The 25,280-nt window shown below is 41.0% G+C and overlaps 1 protein-coding gene across 4 annotated transcripts in view; it reads left to right on the forward strand.

Moving 5' to 3' along the window:
• Positions 1–25,280, forward strand: part of SORCS1 (sortilin related VPS10 domain containing receptor 1) — a 579,047-nt gene that overhangs the window by 367,923 nt on the left and 185,844 nt on the right. For all 4 annotated transcript variants that reach the window (XM_064269343.1, XM_003409127.3, XM_003409128.3 and 1 more), the window contains exon 4: positions 4,558–4,716. In XM_064269343.1, the coding sequence (XP_064125413.1) occupies positions 4,558–4,716 (159 nt within the window). The remainder of the gene's footprint in view (positions 1–4,557; positions 4,717–25,280) is intronic.

Here is a 25,280-nt window from a genome sequence, read left to right on the forward strand (position 1 = left end):
CCTCAGTGGACTTGTGGAAGGATCAAAAAGCTGTCTGCCAACCTTTAGTAGAATTACACCAGTAGCCATATGCTAAATCTGGAACAAGTCAAAGAGAATGAAGATGTATTTAATTCTTGAAGACACTGAGCTGTCAGAAGGACTAATTCCCCAAAAGGGGAGAAGTGACGTATTTGAAATCTATAAATTGCATTTTATGTTCATTTGTCACTTCTAGGGAAAGCAAATAAAGTTTCTTCCTCCCCTTGAAGTGGATGATAGATGACCACTTAGAGCTGGGTGGCAGGAGTCTGTCGCCGTTATTGACTTTCTATGGAAAACAATTCACCTGTAACTGCACTCAGCGCAGTGTTCGCACACCGTGCAAGGCATAAGTAAACTGGTTCTAATCATTCTTGGGCTCATCTGAACAGAGAATAATTACTCTCCTGTTAAAGGCAGAATTCCCCTCACCTTCACCCTCCTTGCCTCCAAGTTGAACAGCAAATATTTGTTCCAGAGGTCTAGGACTCTGAATGTTGCAGGGGCTTGTGTATTGCCTTCAGCAGAAGGGAGGGATGAAAAGGACTCACTCATTCACTCATTCATTCATTTATTAATTTACAAAGATGTATGGACCTGCTATGGACCAAGCTTTGTGCCAGGGAAACAATGACTTCTCTTTTTAGGGAGGTTACTTCAGGAACTGTGCAAAGCTTGGACTCAGGCTTTTACAAAATCCTCCTTAAATTCTGTTACTCCAATCATACCGGGAATGCAGAGGAGTAAACACAGCAAAACACCACTTATTCAAAGTCATTTGAAGTGTCAGAGGGGCTAGGGAGCCAGTCTAACCTAACAGCAAGTAGGGATTATTGGACGTGTTTAGGGAATGCAAGTCTATTATTTTTGAAGGGTATTCACTAACTGAAACTTAATATTTTAAAAATATTTCCCAGTGGAATAACTGCTTGAGAACGAAGGACTTTTTCGTTTATAAACAGCATCCATCTGTTTGTAAATGACCTAGATCTAGATCTCATTACTGTATACATACTTTTTCTAGTTAGACCTTGCTTAAATTATTTATTAATGTTTTTACCTGTTTTAAGGTGCAAAATAACAGGACACACTTTAACCCATTTGAGGTAAAATTGCTAAAGAATTTGAATTTTTCAGACTGAAATAATAAGGCTTCACTTATTCAGTTAATCAGCGTTAAGTGCGCATTACATTTCAACTACTGTACGAGTCATAAACCAATTAAATGTGAAGGTTGTGATTGAGTAATTGGAACGCATTGTACACAGTGGTGCATGTTAGCGTGTGTGCACTTATGGTTCTGTTGAAGATGTACATAGGCCATAATGTTAAGTGAAAGAAGTGTAATACAAACCTCAATTCATGATATGATATATAGATAGGAGACAGAAGTCAAAGGAAGAGCAAACACAGTTTAACACACTGGAGCGACGGGGTCATGAGCAATTTATTTTTCGGCCTTACAAAGTTGTTTGTGCAATAAAAAATGGCTAAACAAAAATGGATCCAAACTGACGTGTTCGTTTTGAGTGGATTTGAGAGGAGATTTGAGGGAGGAACCACTGGAAGGTTTGTATAGTTCAGACTCACCTATAAATCTTACAGGGGAAGTTTTCTCCTATCTTTCATTATTTTCCAAATGCCAGATGCCCAAATGGAGGATTTCAGATGAGAGTTTTATAGAGAAGGGGGGATTTGGGTCTGCATATTCTCAGTACGTACAAGAGTCAAAGAAGCCAGGAGTTTTATTTATGCAATATTAAGTATCTATATTGTTGAAAATATTTGGATTATTCTTCCATCCCTACCCCTCCAATATTACCTGGAAGCAGAATGTCTCGTAGGTACAATCCAATCACCTAGAATAGAAATGAGTATCAGAAATATGTGGAGCATGCCAAAAATAATAATCCCCTCGGTTTGCAGGTATTCTGTAGGCCCAATGTTTTTATTTTGATGAAGCAGTCTGCCAGTAGAAGCAGGTGGTGAGATCTGTACTCATGGAAAGAGAGGAAAACATATTCTGGGAAACAGGGAAATAGAAAATCAGAGGTAGAAGAACACCCTGCCTGAGAAAATAGATGCTTTATAAAATTGAGTCTCTTTGCATTATCATGGAAATTACTTTTTGGCTGTAGTGCAAAAAGGTGGTTATACATGATTGTTAATTGTGGCTGGAGACACAAAGCAATATGATCATTTGTGGCTTATTTGTTATTCAAAAATGACAGTTTTTATGTGCAAGTAAATATGAAATCACCTAGAAATAGTCCTGTGAATTTAGGAGCCATCTAAATGTCCTTGCTTACTGCATACAATAGATTTTAATGAAGCCATGTGAGTTTATAGTACTTGGCAGATTACCTGATGGCTCCGTCCTCAGCCATCCAATGAGAGAACGCTATCTGCTTTGTGAAAACGAGGCAGAGAAACCCACAACTTTGTCAGAATTTACAGTTGGTGGATAGTAGCTTCATTGGGACCTGGCATGAGAGGCAATTAGTCTCCAATTTTGTGTGCACTTTCCATCTTATCTAGACTTTGATTGGCAGCCACAGCGTCCCCTGTGAAAGAATGGCAAGGGACCTTGAATTCATCCTGGGTAACGTAAACACAGTTCAGGCTAGATGTGTCTTGTACAGATGCTCACGTGGCATCTGCAGTGACAGGACACCATTTTCAAAGATGACACTAACTATTCAAAGATTTTAATATGATTGCCTCCAAATGCCTGAGACAGCTCTGTGTGTATGCCAGGCACTTTGCTCTTTTATGACATGGCTCTTTTTTTTTTTCTTCTCCCCTCTCGCTCTCTCTCCTTTTCCTGGAACTGGCATGTCCTTGGCCAGTAATCTTTAAACCCCGGGCTGCAGTGATTTCTCTTCATACACCCACACATTAAGCATATCTTTCATGCTTCTCTGAACCAAACTCTGAGAGTGCCAATTAATAAGTAGATGGGGGAAAAGGCAATGGGTAGCATTAAGGCCACCTGCCTGGAGACATTAGGTGCACACTTTGACAGAACGAAAGGAGAGCTGCAGAGACTCGGGAATGAGGTACTTTATCACGCATTCGTAGAGTCATAAGGCGAGAGAATAAAAACAGTTTTCAGCGTTGCTTCTCCATCTCGCGCCTATTGTGGGTCATTCACACTGCTCTGGCAAAGATTAGTCATCCAAGTGAGTAGGGAGAGCATCTGAAGCTGTGAATTTTTATATGTCTCCACAAGAGAAAGACCTGGTAATCTGCCCCGTAAAGATTAAACCAAACCAGACTCACTGCTGTTGAGTCAATTCTGACTCATAGTGACTCTGCCATAGGACAGAGTAAAACTGCCCATAGAGTTTCCAAGGCTATAATCATTAAGGAAGCAGACTGCCACATCTTTCTCCCATGAAGTGGCTAGTGGATTCGAACAGCAGATCTTTCGGTTAGCAGGCTTGTGCTTAACCACTATACCACCAGGGCTCATTCCATAAAGAAAGCCCTATGGAATAGTTCTACTCTGTCACATGTTGTTGCCGTGAGTTGAAATCAACAACAATAAACACGTGTTCCCTTGTCCATAGGCTAGAGATTTGAAAAGGGCGTACTTCTTCTCTCTCTATGTAACGCCCATTCATAAGTCCTCAGACTGTTCTCAACATCCTTCTAAGACCACGTGACTACTCCGCAGACTTTTCTTCCCATTCATTTGTTCAAACATTCATTTACTTGATATTCACTAGTATTTATTGAGTACATAATACATGCTGGGCTTTAGTCTAGCACTGGAAATACACCTGTGAACAAAACAGAAATATCCCTATTCTCCCGGAGCTTGTGAAGGGGAATTACAGACAAGAAACTAAATTGTATAGTAGGTTAGCAGGTGATATAGGCAGTAGAGAAAAAAATAGAGCAGAATAGGGTGATTGCTCTTGAATTGGAGAGAGATAACTCCCAACATGAATAAGCTTTGAGACAGTTACCAGGGAAACCTTTTGAGAGCCCAGCCTTTGACTCAAGAGTCAGAAAATCAGGCTCAGGGCAGGATGGCATGGGATATTGTTGACTTGGAACAAAAGAGCTTGAGGTAGAAGAGAAAAACAAATGAACTTCATCTTCTCTGTATTTCTACCATACCCATACAGACTGTGACAAGTCTTGCTCTTTTATCTTTTCAAAATGGAGAGAAGACCAAGCCTCGTAGGAAGGAGGATTGAGCTAAGGAAATAGTGGAAAATGTTCCAGATTAAGGAAATCACCTTGGAATGAAACAAGGAGTCCTCCAGAAGAGAATAGAAAGCAGGCCTCTACTTCTTCCCCTTTCCTCTCCACCTTTTCTCCTTTCATTTCTTAGTGAAAATGGTTTCATGGCATTGGGTCAAGGTAAGAAAGTAAAGGGGACAGGTCCTTGTTTAACCATGCATTCTTTGCCTGCCCTTTGACCCTGTCGTCAAAATTTTAGCTCATTTTCAAGTTTTGTAAATTCGTAAACTTAACTTTCCATGGTTTTTCTCCCCCCCCCCCCCCCACAATTTTTTGCTACAGATTATGTTACTCACAGATCCGGAGATTGAGAGCAGCTTATTGATCAGCTCAGATGAAGGAGCAACCTATCAAAAGTACCGGCTGAACTTCTACATCCAGAGCTTGCTTTTCCACCCCAAACAAGAGGACTGGATTCTGGCCTACAGTCAAGACCAGAAGGTGAGCATGCTCACCTTGTTTGAGACAGCATGCCCTGGTTCTCAAGGGGGAAATAAAACCAAACCAAAACCAATTCCATTGCTATCGAGTTGATTCCAATACTGTTCATTAATCATCTCTACATTTCTTCTCAGTGATCATTTTTTTTTTTTTTTCTGTGCATTAGCCTGAATTCTATGCCAAGTGTGCAGGGGAGAGATGTTGAGCACCAAACAAGATCATGGGTTGCTGGATTGAGCTATGTAAATGTCTGAAACAGTGTAAGAAATAAAAGTTAGACAAGGGGAGACACTGTAGAGAAAGTAGTTCTTAATCTAGATGCTTCAGACAACCAGGGCTCCCTTTTCTTCTCCCACAGAATTCAAGACAGAGTTTTGTGTATGCGTACAGGTGATAATTTTTCTGTTAAAGGACCATAGCTTTTCTCAAATCCTCAAAGGAAAGCATGATCCCAAAAAGGTTAACAACACTAACTAGAGATTTGCTAAACAGTGAGGAAATGGCCAGAGAAATACTGTATTTTTACGCAAATAACATACACTTTCTACATTTGTTTGCCAGCGCTTCCTCCCCCACCAAGGTATTTTCATAAGTGCCTCTATGCCAAGTTTTTTTTACATGTTGCTGTAAAAATAAATTAGCATAGGGCTCTTACGAAAATACCTCACAGGAGGAGAGAGTGGTTGGCAAACAAATGTAGAAGGGGCGCGTTATCTGCCTAAAAATACGGTAATAATAATGTACATAAACCAAAACCAAAGCTACTGCCCTAGAGTCGATTCTAACTCATAGCAACCCTATAGGTCAGAGTAAACTGTCTTATAGGGTTTCCCGGGCTATAAGCTTTATGGAAGCAGACTACCATATCTTTCTCCCATGGAGTGGCTGGTGGGTTCAGATTGCTGACCATTCAATTAGCAGCCCAGTGCTTTAACCACTGCGCCACCAGGGCTCTATAATAATGAACATATGTAATATTTATACAAGTTGTCTCAGAACTTTTCTTCTCTTGATGGTTGGATTGAAGTTCTCAAAGCTCTCTTCTCAAGAAGCATTAAGTGAGGTAATGCTATGAAATACACGTATTCTATAAAATGCCATACTGTAAACTTTATTATATACCATATACTACATGCATACCCTTGTCTGTCAGTTTGTTCTACTCTTGTGGCTGGTGTGTTGCTGAGATGCTGGAAGCTATCCCACTGGTATTTCAAATACCAACAGGGTTACCCATAGTCGACAGGTTTCAGCAGAGCTTCCAGACAGACTAGGAAGAAGGACCTGGTGATCTACTTCTAAAAAAATTGGCCAGTGAAAACCTTGTGAATAGCAGCACAATGTCGTCTGATAATAGTGCTGGAATATGAGCCCCTTAGGTTGGAAAACAATCAAAATATGATTGAGGAAGGGCTGCCTCCTTAAAGTAGAGTCAGCCTTAATTTTTGTGGATGGAGTATAGATTTGGGGACCTTCGTTTGCTGATGTGGCACAATTTAAAATGAGAAGGAATAGCTGCAAACACCTATTAATAATCAGAGCATGAAATACACAAAGCGTGAATCCAGGAAAATCAGAAGATGTCAAAAATGAAGTGGGAGGCTTGAAGGTAGATAGCCTAGGCATTAGTTTACAGTGTCTCTAAAATACAGTGCTGTATTTTATTATAGAGTAATAGCCATAGAACTATTATTTAAATTTACTCACCAACCACTAATGCCAAAGATGAAAAAATTGAAGATTTTACCAAATTCTGCAGTCTGAAATTGATCAGATGTGCAGTCAAGATGCACTGGTAATTACTGGTCATTGGAATGTGAAAAACAAAGAACGTTCAGTAGTTGAAAAATGTGGCCTTGGTAGTAGGAACAAGTGACTTTTTCATTGCAAATACATTTTTTAACAACATAGAATGGTGACTATACACATGGGACTTGCCAGTTTGAACACACAGAAATCAAATGGACTGCATCTGTGGAAAGAGACAATGGAGAAGCTCAATATTATTAATCAGAATAAGGCCAGGGGCCGACCGTGCAACAGACCATTAATTGCTCTTATGCAAGTTCAAGCTGAAGGTGAAGACAATCAAAACAAAGCCATGAGAGCCAAAGTATGACCATGAGTATATCCCATCTGAATTTAGAGACCATACCAAGAATAGATTTGACACGGTGAACACTAATGATGGAAGACCAGACAAGTTGTATAATGACATCAAAGACATACATGAAGAAAGCAAGAAGTCATTAAAAATATAGGAAAGAAAGAAAAGACAAAAAGGATGTCAGAAGAGACTCTGAAACTTGCTGTTGAACATCAAGTAGCTAAAGCGGATGGAAGAAATGATGAAGTGAAAGAGCTAAACAGCAAGTTTCAAAGGGCGGTACGAGAAGACAGAGTAAACTATTATAGTGAAATGTGCAAAGACCCAGAGTTAGAAAATCAAAAGGGAAGAACACGCTTGGGATTCCTCAAGCTGAAAGAACTGAAGAAAAAATTCAAGCCTTGAGCTGCAGCATTGAAGGATTCTATGGGCAAAATATTGAATGATGCAGGAAGCATCAAAAGAAGATGGAATGAATACACAGAGTCACTGTACCAAAAAGAATTGGCCGATGTTCAACCATTTCAGAGGTAGCATATGATTAAGAACTGATGGTATCAAAGGAAGAAGTCCAAGCTGCACTGAAGGCATTAGCAAAAACAAGGCTCTAGTAATTGGCAGAATACCAATTGAGATGTTTCAACAAATGGATGCAATGCTGGAAACATTCACTCATCTATGTCAAAAAATTTGAAAGACAGCTACCTGATCAGCTAAGAGAGATCAGTATTTGTGTCCATTCCAAAGAAAGATGATTAACAGAATGTGGAAATTATCAAACAGTATTTTTTTTATCATTAGTATTACACACAAGTAAAATTTTGCTGAAAATCATTCAAAAATATATGTAGCAGTATATCAACAGGGAACTGGCAGAAATTTAAGCTGGATTTCGAAGAGGACATGTAATGAGAGATAGCATTGCTGATGGCAGGTGGATTTTGGCTGAAAGCAAATAATACCAGAAAAATATTTACCTGTGTTTTATTGACTATGTAAAGGCATTCAACTGTGTGGATCATAACAAATTATAGATAACATTGTGAAGAATGGGGAATTCTGGAACACTTAATTGTGCTCATGAGGAACCTGTACATAGACCAAGAGGCAGTTGTTCAAACAGAACAAGGGGATACTGTGTAGTTTAAAATCAGGAAAGTTGTGTGACAGGATTGCATCGTTTCACCATACTTATTCAGTCTTTATGCTGAGGAAGTAATCTTCTTATAGCTGCACTATAAGAAGAAGAATGTGGCATCAGATAGGTGGAAGACTCATTACCAACCTGTGTTATGCTGATGACACAACCTTGCTTGCTGAAAGCAAAGAGGACTTGAAGCACTTGCTGAGGGAGATCAAAGACTACAGCCTTCAGTATGGATTACACCTCAACATAAAGAAAAATCCTCACAACCGGGCCAATAAACCAACATCATGATAAACAGAAAATATTGAAGTTGTCAAAGATTTCATTTTACTTGGACCCACAGAGCCCATGGAAGCAGCAGTTAAGAAATCAAATGATGTATTACATTGGGTAAATCTGCTGCAGAAAACCTATTTAGGTATAAAAATATAAGATGTCTCTTTGAGAAGTAAGGTGCACCTGACCCAAGCCATGGTATTTGCAGTTGCCTCATATACATGTGGAAGCTGTGCAATGAATAAGGAAGACGAAAGAAGAATTGTTGACTTTGAATTATAGTGTTGGTGAAGAATAAATAAATCTGTCTTCGAAGAAGAGCCAGAATGCTCATTAGAAGCAAAGGTGGTAAGACTTCATCTCACATATTTTGGGCATGTTATCAGAAGGGACCAGTCCCTGGAGAAGGACATCATGCTTTGTAAAGTAAGGTGTCAGCAAAAAAGAGGAAGACCCTCAATGAGATGGATTGACCCAGTGGCTGCAACGGTGGGCTCAAACATAGCAAAGATTGTGAAGATGATGTAGGACTGGGCAGCCTTTCATTCTGTCGTACACAGAGTTGCTGTGAGGCAAAACTGACTTGACAGCACCTAACAACAACAACAAGAACTATACTATAACATATATATAGTCCCTACCTTTAAGAAACTTTAACCTTGTGAAGTATAATATAAAACTAGAATTAGCAATTTTTTTTTTTTAAGGAGAGACAAAATATACATAGGCAAAAGGAAGAGAGGCTCTAGCCATAAAAGCCAAAAGGGGAAATATGTGAAATATTAGAATGCTTTTTATGAAATGTATCATTCAGTCAAGTCATTCTGAGAGTTTTCCTCAGAGGAATCATGTGTTTAACGTTACATATATTTAAAGAAATATTGAGCTTACATAAGTGAGGAGGCTATTTGAGGTTTTTTTTTAACTTTGAACAAAATTCTTGCCTTGACTTATTGGAGATGTTAGGAGTTAAGGAATGCTTTTTATTTATGTGATTTTTCTGTATCTGTAGCAATATTACCTTTCATTTTATCTGGAACTGACAGATGTCTCAGGAGTATTCTGCCACTTGAATATGTTTGTGAGGGGTATGAATTTGCAAGATGAGGTAGTGTTTTCCAAACTCTTTTGACTATAGGACGTTTTGTTCATGAAGCATGTATTAAAACTAGAAGTCGCATGGGGAAATTGTTCTCTAATCACCTTACTTCTGACAGGGAATTGACCGTTCTTGTACTTGCTTTGATTCACACTGAACACCCACATATCATGAGTCCACTGGAATTAATTCTTTGCACACAGGGCATCATGAGTGCTTTTTGTGAATGGGGCTGCATGAACCACGACAGACTTATGTATTATGTGTATCTTTTTGACACACATACACTCCCTTGTCCCTTAGGACTTCAGCAGCAGGTCTTGTACAAAGGCAGGCGAGGACTGGAGTAGAAAAGGCCAAGATTTGGATTTAAGTCCAAATCCTGCAACTGAACAGGGCACACTTTTAGGTTAGATCAGGAGTTGGGGACTGCAAAATCAGCAGATTGAAAATTCTGTGTGGAAGTAGGGTCACCATGAGTCGGAATTGATTCAGCAGCAATGTGCCATCTTCTGCCAGTCCCCGGTTCTGCTGCCTCTGCTGCCACCATTTCTCTGCTGCTACTTCTCACTATCTTGCCATCTTCCATGTAACAGCTCTTTCTCTGTCTGTATCCTGGGTCTAGAAGGGTCTCAGTGCAGGGATCACAGGTCCAAAGGGTATACTCCGCTCCTATGTTGCCTTCTTGGGGTAGTCAGTTCCCCTCTTGGGGGTTTTATCTGCCTGGGCTGGTGTGGATGCATGGGTCCTTCCACAGGGCGAGAGAATGGTGTGAGCAACTTCCCAAAGTCTCCACTGACATGAACAGTTTGGAAGAAGCAAATTAAAATTCTCAGGATTAGAGTTTTATTCGTACTGCCCTTACTGCCAAATAAAATGCACATTAAGCCTAAAAATAGAAGGGATTTACAATTAGTATTTTTTCCCCTTGAGCAGCCTGGCTACCCTCTCAGCAGAATGTATAATTTTATTCCTGGAGTCAGGCCTATGCATCTGGTCCAGGATGGTTGGTGCCCTTAGCAGAGGCAAGGGCTGAGCAGCTCAGGGCACAGAGTATTAGTCATTTAAACCACAGGGTTGTTGTATTTTATTCGACAGTGGGTTCATTTTTCGCTCTGATGCTAGAGGCACGATAAGGCCCAGATTTACCAGACGAAGTGTAACTATGCAACTTTGCAGTTCTGTTCAGGAGATGCCCAGAAATGTAACCCTTCACGTCCCAGCACATCAAACAGTGCCTCCCATAATCGCTGTGGCAAAGAAGGCAACCCTGAGGAATTAAGACGTCTAGGCCGTAGCCCCAACTCAGCCAATAACAGTGAACAGTACTTAATGTTGTCTTCCTTTGCCTTGGAGATGCTTTTGTATGAATGATGATAATTGTAGCTGTACTACCAATGAGATTGGGCAAAATCAAATATTAGACTTCACTTCTGTGTAAGACACTTTGCATGGTACACTGTTGGCATAAAATAACTTTATCAAAAAGCTTTCAGTCCATCTGAGGAAAGAAGATTAATGCATTTGAGTTCACCAGCATTCTAAGAGAGGCTGAGAAGGCAGTGATACCTAATGGATACCCAATCACAGTTGGCTGGAGGAATTATGTGACGTTGGAGCACAAAGTTCAGGAGATGAAGATCTAGCACTCTATTTACTCTGAAGATGTAATGACATGATTTCACCCAAACCTTAAAGAATATGTAGGATTTCTGTTAGGGTGTGACCCATTTTACAGAAAAGCAATCATATAAACAATCACATAAAGTTAAAAAAAATTGTCTATTTGGCTGAACCTGAAATTTGGTAAAGCTAATTAGAGTGGAGGTGAGGCCTTTGGAACCTACTCTTAGCTGCTTTAAATTCTAGGCAAGAACATTTTTGTTTTCTTAAATAGGAATCTTTTGCAAATTTTGAACTGGGGAGTGATGTGCCCAGAGCTGTAGATTACAAGGGTTGGTCTGGTGGTAATATAAGGATGAACTGTAGTGATACAAGGTCAAAAGTAAGAACACCAGTTAGGATGACGTTCCAGTAGTCCTGGCTGAGGGTTTGGACCAAAGAGTATCTTTTGTGACTAAAACCCATTGCTGTGGAGCCAATTCCAACTCAATAGTGACACTATAGGACACGATAGAACTGCCCCATATGGTTTCTAAGGCTGTAGTCTTTATGGAAGCAGACTGTCGCATCTTTCTCCCACAGCAGCTGGTGGGTTTGAACCAGTGACGTTTTGGTTAGCAACTGAGTGCTTTAACACTGCACCACCAGGGCTCCCATAGCTGCAATAAATCCTATCATTTTAGGTCTAGAAGAGACCTTTAACAGTCTTTTTTCCGTAGTTAAGGAACCAAAACTCTGAGAGGTTATTCAGTTTTCCCAAAGAAAAATCACTAACTTCTACTGAATGTGGAAATTCTGTGAATGGACTAAAGCCTTCATGAAATTTAGTACATCTGTCACTCTTTGGGGTGGTATCTTGAGATTAACAGGTGGGCAGAAGCCAGCCTTTTTGCTGGCCTCTCTTTTCTCTAGGAGAGAATGAAGGAGAAACCACCCTGGGGGAAAAATTGTGGATAACCTGCTAATATGAGTATGGGTCAAAGAAGAGCTCCATATAAGACCTTGAATAACAGAATGAAGAGTGGGGCATAAGCTAGGGAGGGAGTGGGTACCAGCCATCAGATGAGCCGTTCACTGATAGCATTGGCTGGAAGTTAAGTTAAGAGGAGCTGTGGCTACTCAGGTGGGTCAGTGATATGGAAATAATAGCTGGCAATCACCCATGAATCATGGAGCCTTGAGCACTGATGAGATGCAGTTCTGGGCATCAAGGAGGCCCTTGCTGCTGCTGGCAGAGCAGTGACTGCATTTGCCCAGGGAAAGGAAACATTTATTCTCCCATATACCTAAGCACTACTCATCAATTTTTCCGTGACAGCTGCTATTGCTGCCGCTGCTGCAGAACTCCCAGCTAAGATCCTAGCGCCAGTGCTAGGATTCACTGTGGGGGGTATTGTTTTACATCAAATTCTGGCGAACAGAATCCTCAGGCAAAAGGTACTGTCTGTTAGAAAGTACCTTGTTGAAGTGGCAACTCATTCTGAACTCACCTGAGAAGAAAGTTGAATCCTCTTTGTCTCTCTGCTTGTTTGCCATCTTTGTCTTTTCAGGCATAATCTCCTTTTTTTGGACTTGTTGTTGTTGTTAGTTGCCACTGAGTTGACTCCAACTCACGGGGATCCCATGTGTGCAGAATACAACTGCTCCATACTATTTTCAAGGTCTGTCTTCCAAAGGCGCCTCTTGGTGGGTTTGAACCACGAACCTTTTGGCTTAACCAATTACACCACCTAGGGAATTTGACTCAGAGTCATGACATTGCCCCTTTCCCCTTCGAGGAATGAAGGCCCTGAAGACAGACTCTGGGTAGAACCCATGTGGGCTGTAGTGCTCTCCCCTGACCCCATTTTATCTTGGATACCTAAACACCCAGTGGAGGCTTTTTAATGTGAGTGTTTAAAGGACTCAGAGAGTTTTGCTGAGCAGATTGTCATTTCTGGCCCAGGATAGGATTTTACCGGCCATCAGTTCTATGGAAAGCCAGATTAAAAAAAAAAAAAATTTAAATAGGAAGAAATATCTATGGCCACATGCCCTCAGAATCCACAAAATCAAGATGTTTTGATTTTTTAGTCTTTTTTCTTAGAGGGAGAAATTTATTTGTGATATTCAGCACCTGTGTGTTTGCTAAGAGGTAAAAGCTCTCTTGAATGGGCATGTATCTACCCAGACATGACTAGAATGCATGACTAAGGGAAAAGGTGTGGAGCCTTTTTTCAGTTTGAAGCTCTTGAAGAAGTAGCCTAGCTACTTAGGTAGTCCTGACCCCGGACTTAACCAGGATAGAAATAGGAGCTAGATACTTTGGCCTCTGAAGGGTCTATGCAGCCCTATGCCCTTGTGAGAGGAGAAGTCCATGAATTTCTAGAAAAATAAATGTTATAGCCATTGTGGAAATTCTGTTGCAAATTGACAAAGGGTTAGTAGACATGTAAAGTCACACTGCTTAGACTTCTTCCAAAGCAGCAGTGGATCACTTCTGGATTGGACGCTATGAAGAATTCCACAGCATTTTTTATAGAAGCAACAATATCTTGCTTTCCTTTTTTTTTTAATGTCTGTAGTTTGAGTGGAAACCCTGGCAGTGCAGTGGTTAAGTGCTACAGCTGCTAAGCAAAGGATTGGCAGTTCGAATCCACCAGGCGCTCCTTGGAAACTCTGTGGGGCAGTTCTACTCTGTCCCGTAGGGTCGCTATGAGTGGGAATCAACTCGATGGCATTGGGTTTGGTGTTTTTTTTGGTAGTTTGAGTAGTAAGCAAACTATCGTGCTCATTCTTTGTGTTTCTTTGCATTCTTTTTGTTGCACTTGGAAGGTGGGCAGGTAGAAGAAAGGAGAATAGAGTCTTTTATTTTGTGGCTAGTTTTCTGCTACTTTTTTGCCTCAATACAGGAAACCACCCAAGAAAGGTTTAGCAGCAGGCTGAGTCTGCCAGACTACATCTTTATTTTAATTTGGCAATAAACTAGTGTACAAACTGTGCTATAAAACATTGCCTGCAACGGCATCTCTCAGTCTGCCTTAAACACCTCACTAAACATGATGTGTTAGGAAACATTGGAAATGAGAGAAAACAAAGAGCAGATGTGACTGAAGGAGAAATCAGGAGAAAAGCATAAAAATACGCTATGCATATATCTCAGCTTTGTCAGCTGTCCTGAGGCCCTGTGATTTTGGCCTTTCCACTGGGGGTACTGGTAGTTCAGTGGAAAAAATTCTCACCTTCGGTGCATGAGACCCGGATTTGATTCACAGCTAATGCACCTCGTGAGGAGCCACTACCCATCTGTCTGTGGAAGTATTGGTGTTGCTATGATGCTGAACACATTTCAGTGGAGCTTCTAGACTAAGATGGACTAGGAAGAAAGACCTAGTGATCTGCTTCTGAAAACTAGCCAGTGAAAGCCCTGTCGATCCCAGTGATCTAATTTGCAGCCAGTCATGAGGTTACCATGAATTGGAGGCCCGACTCCAAAACAGTTGCTCTGGAGGAGTCATTTATAAAAGGGAGAGTCAGAGATATTGTGAAACCAACATGAGAACTTCTGGCCTCAGACTGCTGCATAGGCCTAGAGGAGAGGCCCCTTGTTCTGGTGGCCATGGTCACAGGGGCTCCTCATCAGAGAAGGGGCGCTGCTATGGCCATAAGCAAGTGGGGGACTCTTTTCTCCAGCCATGTGCAGTTTTCTCTATACCCTTCTGTTTGGTCCAGTCCATCATAGGCCATGAACTCAGTACCCATACAGATAGGCAAGGCATATAACTGAAATAAGCAAGCTGGGTCCAGGCTGTGCAAACTGAAGAGCAGGTGTTCATTCAGAAGGGGTGGGGGGGTTGTTGTTAAGTTCCAGCATGCTCTTCTTGGCATGGGGAATGGTGGGTGCAGTGTTGCCAGACCTTCAGATTTTTTGAGAGAAATAATTCTACTTTTGTGGAAATGTGATATTTTCTTATTTTTAAGTGTTAACAACTAATTCAAAAATTAAAACAAGTAAGCAAGCAAACTAGAACAAAAGAAAAAAAACCTGTGCAGTGCAAGTAAACATCTTTTTGACCACTGATGACGGGAAAATTTAGCTCTTAGGAATTAGTCAGCTTTTTTGAGCTGACTTTACCATGTCCTTCCTTCCTTCCTCTTTTCTTTCCTTCCTTTTACTATCCCTCTGTCTCCTTTTTTTTTTTTTCTCTTCTTTCTTTCCTATTACCTTTGTTTTCCTTCTATTCATGGACCTCCTGCCATTTTGGGGGGTGGGTGTTAAACTTTGTTATGCTTTTAAGGAAAAATCCAAATAAGTGATCAGTTCTATGGAGGGAGAACAGTTTGGTGGGTCACCCTCCACTTTATGGCAGTTCTAGAAGGGTGGGACATTCACAAGTTGATATTGTTACATTTACTCTGGAAGTCCACGAATCAGCAATTCAGGTAATACCATGTGGGAAACCTGCCTCATTCTTGATCTCCTTTAAATTCCAAAGAATTACAGCTTATGAAATAAATAAGAATTCCTACAGCCTGCATATTGGCCTCACCTTCAACATTTTGGCATATATGCGTGACATACTGGCAAAAGCAAAACACGGGTGTTAGAGGGGAAAAAAAGAGGTTTCCATGAGGGAGGTTCTCCTCACAAATAATTTTAAAAACCCAAATATTTACAGTCAACATTCCTTGCATAAATTATGAAGGCTTACGTTGAGTTAAAATCATATATTGATTAAAAAATATATATATTGATAGAAAAGGTAAAATGTACTGGTATTGTGTTTGCTAGCCAAAGACAGACATTTAGTGACTTGTATAAAAGTAAATAATACACAATGAAGTACTATTTCTAGTTCTTTCTCTCTACCAGTCCTGCAGTTTTATTTAATCAGTTTCATATGTATTCTTTCAAAAATTTCTTTCCCTTATTTTCAAATCTTTTTTTTTCTTTTTCTCACTTTACCCTTACAGAAGGGCATTGCTTATCATGGCTGCTTTGAGTGCTGGGTATTCCCTGGAAAAGAGTGACTATTTGATAAGAAAGTAGACGTAACCTTTTTCAAAATCTCATGTGTACTGGCAGATAATAGGGAAGCCAGGTAAGAGCATCAGCCCTGTACTTTCAGGCTTTGCCACTAGCTGTGTGATCATCAATCAGCCACTTAGCTTTGTAGTTTCTCCATCTGTATAGTGAGAATAATAATACTAGTACCTGTCTTGATAGAACTGTTTGAGGATGCTGAGATAATACAGTAAAACACAGCACAGAGCCTGGTATACAGCAGGCATTGCATACACACTAGCCAATGGTATTATATTCAGAGTCCTGTGAAATAGCAGAGCTGGCGTGTTGTAGCTGGAATTAGACACAAGGTTGCTTAGTACTAGTCTTTCCAGTACCTGGAGCTATAGCCACTTTGGTCAATGTTGAGTGACACCTTAGTTTCTAAAAGGTGTTGTGGGACCAGAATAAATGGAGCTGTAAGAACTGTATATTGGTGCTCAGAATATGTTATTGATTATAATAACAGTAAACCTTTAAATATTAAAAAGTTTGTATCTTCACAGTAGCTCTATTTGTTTTTGAATAGACCTAGTAACCCCTTAATGTCAGAAGGACAAGACTGAAGTAACAGACAAATGGATCCTTGAAATTCAACCCCCTGGGGATATTCAAATGATTTTGCACAAGCACAAACACTTAGGAATCTGTTATCTACCTGATGCCTTCATGCTTCCCCAAGGCACTGCATTAAGTAAAAAGGCACTCAGTTATTTATAAGAAATATGTTGAGCATATTTATATACCATGCTGGTTTGGAGGATTTCCACGTGCTTGAAATTTCCCAATGTCAGAGCTGATTTCTAATGTCATAAATATGTAAATAATTTAAGTATCCGAGTACAGAACTGGCAATTAGAGTGGAAACCAGGGATCTTGCTAAATGTCAGCCCCAGCGCTTGTTTATAAAACAAATTCTCAAGCTGAAATGCCATCCTGTGCAAACAAGGAACACTTGCATTCACTGTGGATAGCATGTTTACCCCAGGTTGCATCATTACTTTCCGATTGCTACCTAAAACAGCTCGATCTACCTGTTCCAAATCATTTTTAAGAAATGGACTGCAAGAATAAGGAGAATTGGACATTTTGAAACAAATGGTCAGGATTAAGGTTTGTGACAATGTTCCGCTGCTATTCATAAGGTTTTCACTGGCTAATGCTTTTCAGAAGTAGACTGCCGGGTTCTTCTTCCTAGTCTGTCTTAGTCTGGAAGCTTAGCTGAACCCTGTCCTCCATGGGTGACCCTGCTGGTATCTGAATACCGGTGTCATAGCTTCCAGCATCGCAGCAGCACACAAGCCCCCACAGTACGACAAACTGCCAGACACATGGGGGAGAGATCCATATTTATGTCTATTCCCAAGAAAGGCAATCCAACCAAATGTGAAGATTATAGAATGGTATCATTAATATCACACACAAGCAAAACTTTGCTGAAGATCATTCAAAAACGGCAGCAGCAGTATATCGACTTGAACTGCCAGAATTTCAGGCCAGTTTCAGAAGAGGATGTGGAACCAGGGATATCATTGCTGATGTCAGATGGATCCTGGCTGAAAGCAGAGAATACCAGAAGGATGTTTACCTGTGTTTTATTGACTGTGCAAAGGCATTCGACTGTGTGGATCATAACTACAGATAACACTGCGAAGAATGGGAATTCCAGAACACTTAATTGTGGTCATGAGGAACCTTTACATGGATCAAGAGGCAGTTGTTTGGACAGAACAAGGGGATACTGATTGGGTTAAAGTCAGGAAAGGTGTGCGTCAGGGTTGTATTTTTTCACCATACCTATTTAATATGTATGCTGCACAAATAATACGAGAAGCTGGACTATATGAAGAAGAACGGGGCATTGGGATTGGAGGAAGACTCATTAACAACCTGCGTTATGCAGATGACATAACCTTGCTTGCTCAAAGTGAAGAGGACTTGAAGCACTTACTAATGAAGATCAAAGACCACAGCCTTCAGTATGGGTTACACCTCAACATAAAGAAAACAAAAATCCTCACAACTGGACCAATGAGCAACATCGTGATAAACAGAGAAAAGATTGAAGTTGTCAGGGATTTCATTTTGCTTGGATCCACAATCAACAGCCATGGAAGCAGCAGTCAAGAAATCAAAACACGCATTGCATTGAGTAAATCTGCTGCAAAGAACCTCTTCAAAGTGTTGAAGAACAAAGGTGTCACCCTGAAGACTAAGGTGCACCTGATCCAAGCCATGGTATTTTCAATCACATCATATGCATGTGAAAGCTGGACAAGGAATAAGGAAGACCGAAGAAGAGTAGACGCCTTTGAATTGTGGTGTTGGTGAAGAATATTGAATACACCATGGACTGCCAAAAGAACGAATAAATCTGTCTTGGAGGAAGTGTGGCCAGAATGCTCCTTAGAGGCAAGGATGGCGAGACTGCGTCTTACATACTCTGGACATGTTGTCAGGAGGGATCCGTCCCTGGAGAAGGACATCATGCTTGGCAGAGTACAGGGTCAACAGAAAAGAGGAAGACCCTCAACGAGGTGCATTGACACAGTGGCTGTAATAATGAACTCAAGCATAACAATGATTGTAAGGATGGCACAGGACCGGGCAGTATTTTGTTCTGTTGTGCATAAGGTCAGTATGAGTCGGAACTGACTCAATGGCACCTAACAATAACACAACAAGAACAAGGTTTGTGAACAGTCACAGTTATACTTGGTAGCTGTTTGAGCTTTGAAATAGAGGCCTATCTTTTCTTGTGCTATTTTATTGCCAGCTTGTTGGATCTGTTCCATGCCACCGACACTCATCTGAATGGATTCTAGATGCCTCTTAAATCCAGACACTAGCAGATAACTTTGAAGGACATTTGATCTCCTAAGAGAGCATAGATCTTTTTCTTAAGTGAGCTCAAGGAGTGCCTAGATAATAACTTGCCCATTAAAAAAAAAAAAAAAAAAAAAAAGCCCATTACTAGAGTAGAACTCTAGTAATGCTAGATTTTTCTGCATTTTTTCTGGCCAAAAGTGGTTACAATTAAGCATGTTGTCAAGAGGGGGAGTGGTTTAGGGAGAGGGAAAGTCTTGACCCTGTGAATATTCACATCTTGTGATTTATGACGCTATGGTTTTTATACCCTTTAAAAAAACTGTTAAAAATATTTTGTCCAGCCTATCTTTAGTATGATATGATATTTTTAACTCCAAATTACAGATGGCACATCTGGTGTTCCAAGAGATCCAGATCTCATAGCTGGCATGAGGAAGAGAAACCAGAACTCAGCCCTTACAGTGCCAGGCTCCTTTACCAAGCTACATGCTTGTTTATAAAATTTCATGAAATAAAAAGGCCTGAATACTCTCACTCTCCTGACTTGCTTAACTCTAATGCCTGCTAGGTTCCTCTAACTATGAGCATGAGAGAAAATATCCCAGAACAAGAAGACTTGTGATCTGAAGCCAAACAGTATCAGCTGCTCCAGGGAAGGCCAGGCAAGCCATACTCAAGCTCTGTGGCTGGGGACATGAACACACTGTCTAGGATCTTTTCTTGCTTCTGAAAGTCTAGGAGAAAAAATAAAACTTGACATCAGCTTCTCCCTGCAAGTCCTCCTTTCCTTAGAATATGTGGACAGCTAAGGCTGAAGGCAACAGTTGGTGGCAGAAAGGAAAGAAGGAGAGAGAATTGCTCTTGACCATTTACTGCAGAATGCTTCTAAGATGCCAGGGTGACAAGACTTTGTCTTACTTACTTTGGACATGTCATCAGAAAAGAAAAATTGCGAGAAAAAGACATAGCGTTTGGTAGAGGGTCAGCGAAAACAAGGGAAACCCTCAATGCGATGGAAAGACACGATAGCCACAACATTGGACTCAAACATACCAACGATCATGAAGGTGGCACAGGACAGGCCAGTGTTTCGTTCTGTTATACATAAGGTTGCCATGAGTTGGAGTCAACTTGTCAGAAACTACTAACCACAGTGACAGCAACCGTGTAGCAAGCACACTGATAGGCATTTTGTATCTATTATCTCACTTAATTCCTATATCAAGCATTAGATGCATCATTATGTCTGTTTGCATATGAAGAAACTGAGGCTGAGAGAGTCAGGTTAAGAAAATTCCCCAAGGAACCATATGAAGTGATTGGTAGAGCCCAGGATCCTAACCCAAGTTTGACTATGTCCAAACTCAATCTCTATTGCATCAAAAAACTGGCCTTCCTAGAAAATCCATTGATTTTGTTTTCCTCTTTTTTAAATTGCCAATTTTTTAAATTTGTATCAATTATCTCCTCCCTGTCTAATCTACCATGAGATCCCTTCCCACTGCCAGAAGCTACAGTACCTATTTCTGGGGTCAAGGTTCACAGCAGAAAGAAGATGATTGTTTGAAGAAGATCACACAGGAGTAAAAGGGGGAGGGCGGGCCTAGTGGGCAAAGGGGACTGTCCCTGGCTGACCCGGGGTTACCTAGTAGCCCCGTGGAATTCATCGGATCTGTTTCTGACACTGTGAGAAACCAGGTATTTTGACCCCTCCGTTGTTTTCTCTTCACCCTCACGCCAACTCTATTCCCTGGTTTTTGTGAGTAAAACCTCTTCCTGCCCAGGCAAAACCACGGGGACTTGCAGGTATGATCCTTTCTTATACCACACATCTGATCAAGTCTTTTTCTGTTTTATTTTTGCTTTCTTAAAATACTGCTTCCTTCTTTCCTTCCTTGTTACACCCACCGGCCCTGACTAATCCAGGCACTCATTATCTCTTCTGTGCACCGTGGCAGTCACCTTCTAACTGCCCTCTCCCCGCTCTGTTCCATCTCACACTGCTAATGGACCATCTTTCTGAGGCACAGCTCCAATTATGTTCCAAGTGACAATTTTCTCCTTCCATTTACTTCTGTCACTACTGCTGGGTCTCATCATCTATACATTTAAATAATGGTATGATTAGATGGTTATTGAGGGCTATTTATTATTTTTTTAATCAATGTCTTCATATTGAGGGATTTATGATACAGACCCTTAGCTGAGCTTCTAATTATTTATCTTATGTTTATTTCTCCATTTGTATTGGAGAACCTTTAAGACCAAGATTTTATCTTATCCTTTGCATGTGCACCTCCAGCCCTGGGTGTACAAGGAGTGTCCATAAACCAAACAGGCCCACAGTACGTATTGACCCTTCCTTCTCAGCCAGCCCCTATTCCATATGTTTAATCCCCCATGCCTCAGAGCACCACGCCAAACTGCATGGCATGTGACAGACTTCAGTGACAGTTGGGGAATGGCCAGTGACAGGTTTGATAAATCCAGCCGTGGGAGAGATTGATGGGCCAGCCACATGTCATCGTTCCTTTCCGCTCTTCATCAGCACAGCCTGAGCACTCAGCCTTCGTGCTCTTGTCTGTTGACCTTGGTGATATTTGGATCCAATCTACGTTAGCTCTGCAAATGTTTTAGTAGGACTGAGTCCATCCAATCTGGTCTCAGCCTCTGTTGGTAGCCTCAGCTTCCGCTTCACTTCTCTTTCTGTATCCCTTGCTGTTATTGACAAAATGAGACCACAGACACCACTCTAAGTTTTACTGCTGCTTTTTCTTTGCTTAGGTTGACCCATTCTCTCAGAAACGCTCTTTCTCCATGTCTTCGTATTAAGAAGTGTTCATTGTACTCCAAAGCCCACCTCAGATGCTTTTGCAAACTCCCAGCCCATCCTCTCCTAAATAGGCCACCGAAGCACTCTAAACAAAACATTGCACATTACGATACATAGTCTCTTATACCCCCTAATAAGCTAGCTTTTTCCTTTGAGAACTCATAATCTGTTGGCAGGGAGAGGAATCATCATAGGCTCTCTCAATATCTAGCACCTATAACAACCAGCCAAGATAGACTCCTGTCAGCACTTGGTGAAGCTTTGTGGAATCATCTTCGGTATCGTTGATTGTGGTTTCCCCTTAGAGTGAGCTCTGACCCCCTCCTGTACTGTAAAACCAAAAACATCAGAGCATACTTCTGAAGACTGTGGGTTTCTCTGGACTGATTGTCTTTCTTCCTGCTGAGGCTGGTGGAGGAAGGAGCCTGATATTTGCAAGGCCTCAGGCCTGGCATTAGGAATTTATTTGAAGTCCTCAAGGTACCGTCTCTTTCTGACTAAAAAGAATGCAAGAACAGCTGTGAGAGCTGGAGAATCATGAGGTGGATGAGTGCTTTGTACCCAGGCCATCCCCAGGGTAGCATTAGGACAAGGCAAATAAAACAGAACTGGCAAGTCTTTCTGTCAGCCTTTTCAGAAATGCAATTTGCAGGCCCCCTGCCTCCAAAACTTTAAGGGCAGAGAAGCAGAGAGGAGTGAGCAGGCAACCTTGAAAAGAGCCGACAGCAGGAAGTGTTCTGCCAATGTGGATCCCTTTCTAAAAGCCTGTGTGGAGGAGACCCAGGAAATTTTCTCCTGCCTGGGAACATAGCCATGGGAAGCTTTGTGGGGAACAGTACCAGATCCCATCAGCCAAAGACCTAAAGCATATTATTGTGACTCTTAACATCTTTGGCATTGTGTTCTTGGGCTAATTTCCTAACTTTTAAAGAAAATTCCTAATGTGTATTTGTCTAACAATTTGAAAAGAAGGGCCGCATTGATCCAATTTAGGAATATTGACAAGGCTTGCCAGGGACAGTCACAATTGCAAATTTTTGTACCAATATAAGGAAGTTGAATTTCACTTCAAAAGGAGATACTGCTATTCTAAGAATTCATCTAAAATGTGACTGGTAAGAAGATGGAAAATGAAAGTTGGAAATCACTGTTCTCATAGTCCCCTTCTTTCACCTCATCTTAGTCTTCTGTAGATGAGGAATCCTGGGCAAAGTCAGTGGATCCCACTCTTGTCCACCCCCAAGGCATTTTCTCTCCCTCTGGTATGCCCCTTCATTCTCCCTTGGTCCAGTGCCTATCATTCAACTAGCAGCTCTTTAGCACTCTTGAGTTATCACCAGAGATGCCCGAGCAGTTGGTTAAAAGCTCACAACAAAACTAACCCTTGCAATGGCATCCTTCACAATTAAGTGTATTTTTATCTATAGTCTTCTTACAGAAGACAAAGGCAGATGGCAAGAAAACAAGCCAATGAGCCAACGTGAGAGATGTCTTAAAAAAAAAAAAAAAAAAAAGACCTTCAGGAGAGTAAAAAACCCCAGTGCCAGCGAATTGAAACTGCCGACCCTTTGGTCAGGAGAGTAGCATAGCAAAAAGGTGTGTTGACAGCCCCAGACCAGCATAAGGACGGTGTAGAAGGTTAGGCCCCAAGGCTGCTAATAGATCCTGACCTAGACACGATGTGGGTCTGTGCTCGTTATGTTGTATTTACAAAGTTGGGAAAGTGGTCTCGGGTATTTTAGAATGATTCTAGGCAGGAAGAAATTTTTGCCCTGCATTCTTAGTTAACCGAGATCCTTCCCTTGTTCCCTTATTAAAGTTGGTGCTCCTTCCAATTGTTTCTAATACCTGGTACCAATCTTAAACCAAAAACTGTTGCCATCAAGTCGATACCGACTCATAGCGACCCTATAAGACAGAGTAGAACTGCCCCATGGAGTTCCCAAGGAGCACCTGGTGGATTCGAACTGCTGACTTTTTGGTTAGCAGGCGTAGCTCTTAACCACTATGCCACCAGGGTTTCCAGTACCAATCTTAGGAAAACAAAAACAAAAATCCTCGAAGAATGGCATTTTTGAATGCATGATAGACGGTTAGTAGGTAAACATCGCCCTCCTGACATTAGTTGATATTCCTTTTCTTCTTCTTCCTAATCTTCCTCTTGCTTTCTCCAAGCTCAACATCGGCGAAGAAAGCCGCTGCTGCTTTCTCTGATGTGACAGATAGTAACGATAGTTCTCAGTTCTCTGTTCTGACGGCCAAAAGAAACCTTGGACCCACAGACAGACAGTGAGGGGAATAAATCTTACTTAGGGGCTGCCAGCACTACGAATTTCATTAGAGCACACTGACTCTTTTGACACAAAAACCCTTCCACTGGTGACAGAAACAGAGTCATTGGGTAAAATCCTTTGATACCGTCTCCTTCTCTGTCAAGGAGAACTTTGCTGTCAGATTCCATAGGTTTAAGTAACACTTTAGCTTGAATGGCTGTGAGTTGTTGTCTTCTTCATTTCTTGGTATTACACCAGCCTGGACAATTAATTTCTTAGAGAGAAAAAGTTTGAAGGAGTAGGTGGCATATACAGAGCAGCTTTGTCTAAGGATGGATATGTATAGAGACACTGCTTGCGAACCTTGAGACTGTAAAATGTACTGATATTTATAGAACTTTTTTTTTTAGGTACAGACCTCTAGCTATGGATCCATGGAAGCAAAACATAACCCTCTGATAAAATAGCTTAGTCCATCATTCATTGGGAAACCTTGTTTGGTTTCTTACTAGGTAGATTCAGATTCATCACTAGGAGACTTACATGCTACAAAATCAAGACATCTTTTTCTTGATCATCTGTTATGTGCAAGCCAACTGTATAGACATAGAAGGATAGGATTCCTGATATCTAAACACTTAGCAAAGTCATTAAAAAGATTATGAAGCCACTCTCAAAAGACTACTAAGAAAGTTAAATATAAAAGTGTGGCCTATAGTTTGATAGCATTTGTTGCTGTACCATAATTCTTTGGAGATAAAACAATGGGCAAAGAAAATTCTCAGAGGAGGTAGCCTTTGATCCATGCCTAAAAAGAAAACTGGGGTTGGGGTGGACAAGTCTTGAAGCCACCTCTGTTTCATTATGAAGGAATGGTGGGCTGGGTGTCTTTCTTTACTACTCTCACCATGTACGTGCCCCCACCGTTCCTTCATAATATGAGACACTTGGTTTATTGGATCCTTTGGTATGCCCACTGCTTAAAGGGCCTCTGGGTGCTCACAAATAACATCCATGAAGAGGATATAAACAAATATCATGGGAGATACCTGACTGGTCCACAGGCTCCAAACTTGAGCCTAGGGAATCAATTTAAAAGGACATAGAGAAAAGAGAGGTAAAAAAAAAAAAAAAAAGATATTAGCACATAACAGTTCCTCATGGATATGAATTCTGTGTTGGAACAAGGGTGGTAATCCCTGAGTGTAGCCATATGAGTTCTCAGAGTTCATATAGGACTCCTCTGGGATACAGGCAAACCCACCCTTCATGCACAGACCTGTTCAGATTTTGAACAGTCTTGATTCTGTTACATTTGCATAACCTTCATGTA

This window comes from Loxodonta africana, chromosome 16 (assembly GCF_030014295.1).
Source record: "Loxodonta africana isolate mLoxAfr1 chromosome 16, mLoxAfr1.hap2, whole genome shotgun sequence".
NCBI classification, from domain to species: domain Eukaryota; kingdom Metazoa; phylum Chordata; class Mammalia; order Proboscidea; family Elephantidae; genus Loxodonta; species Loxodonta africana.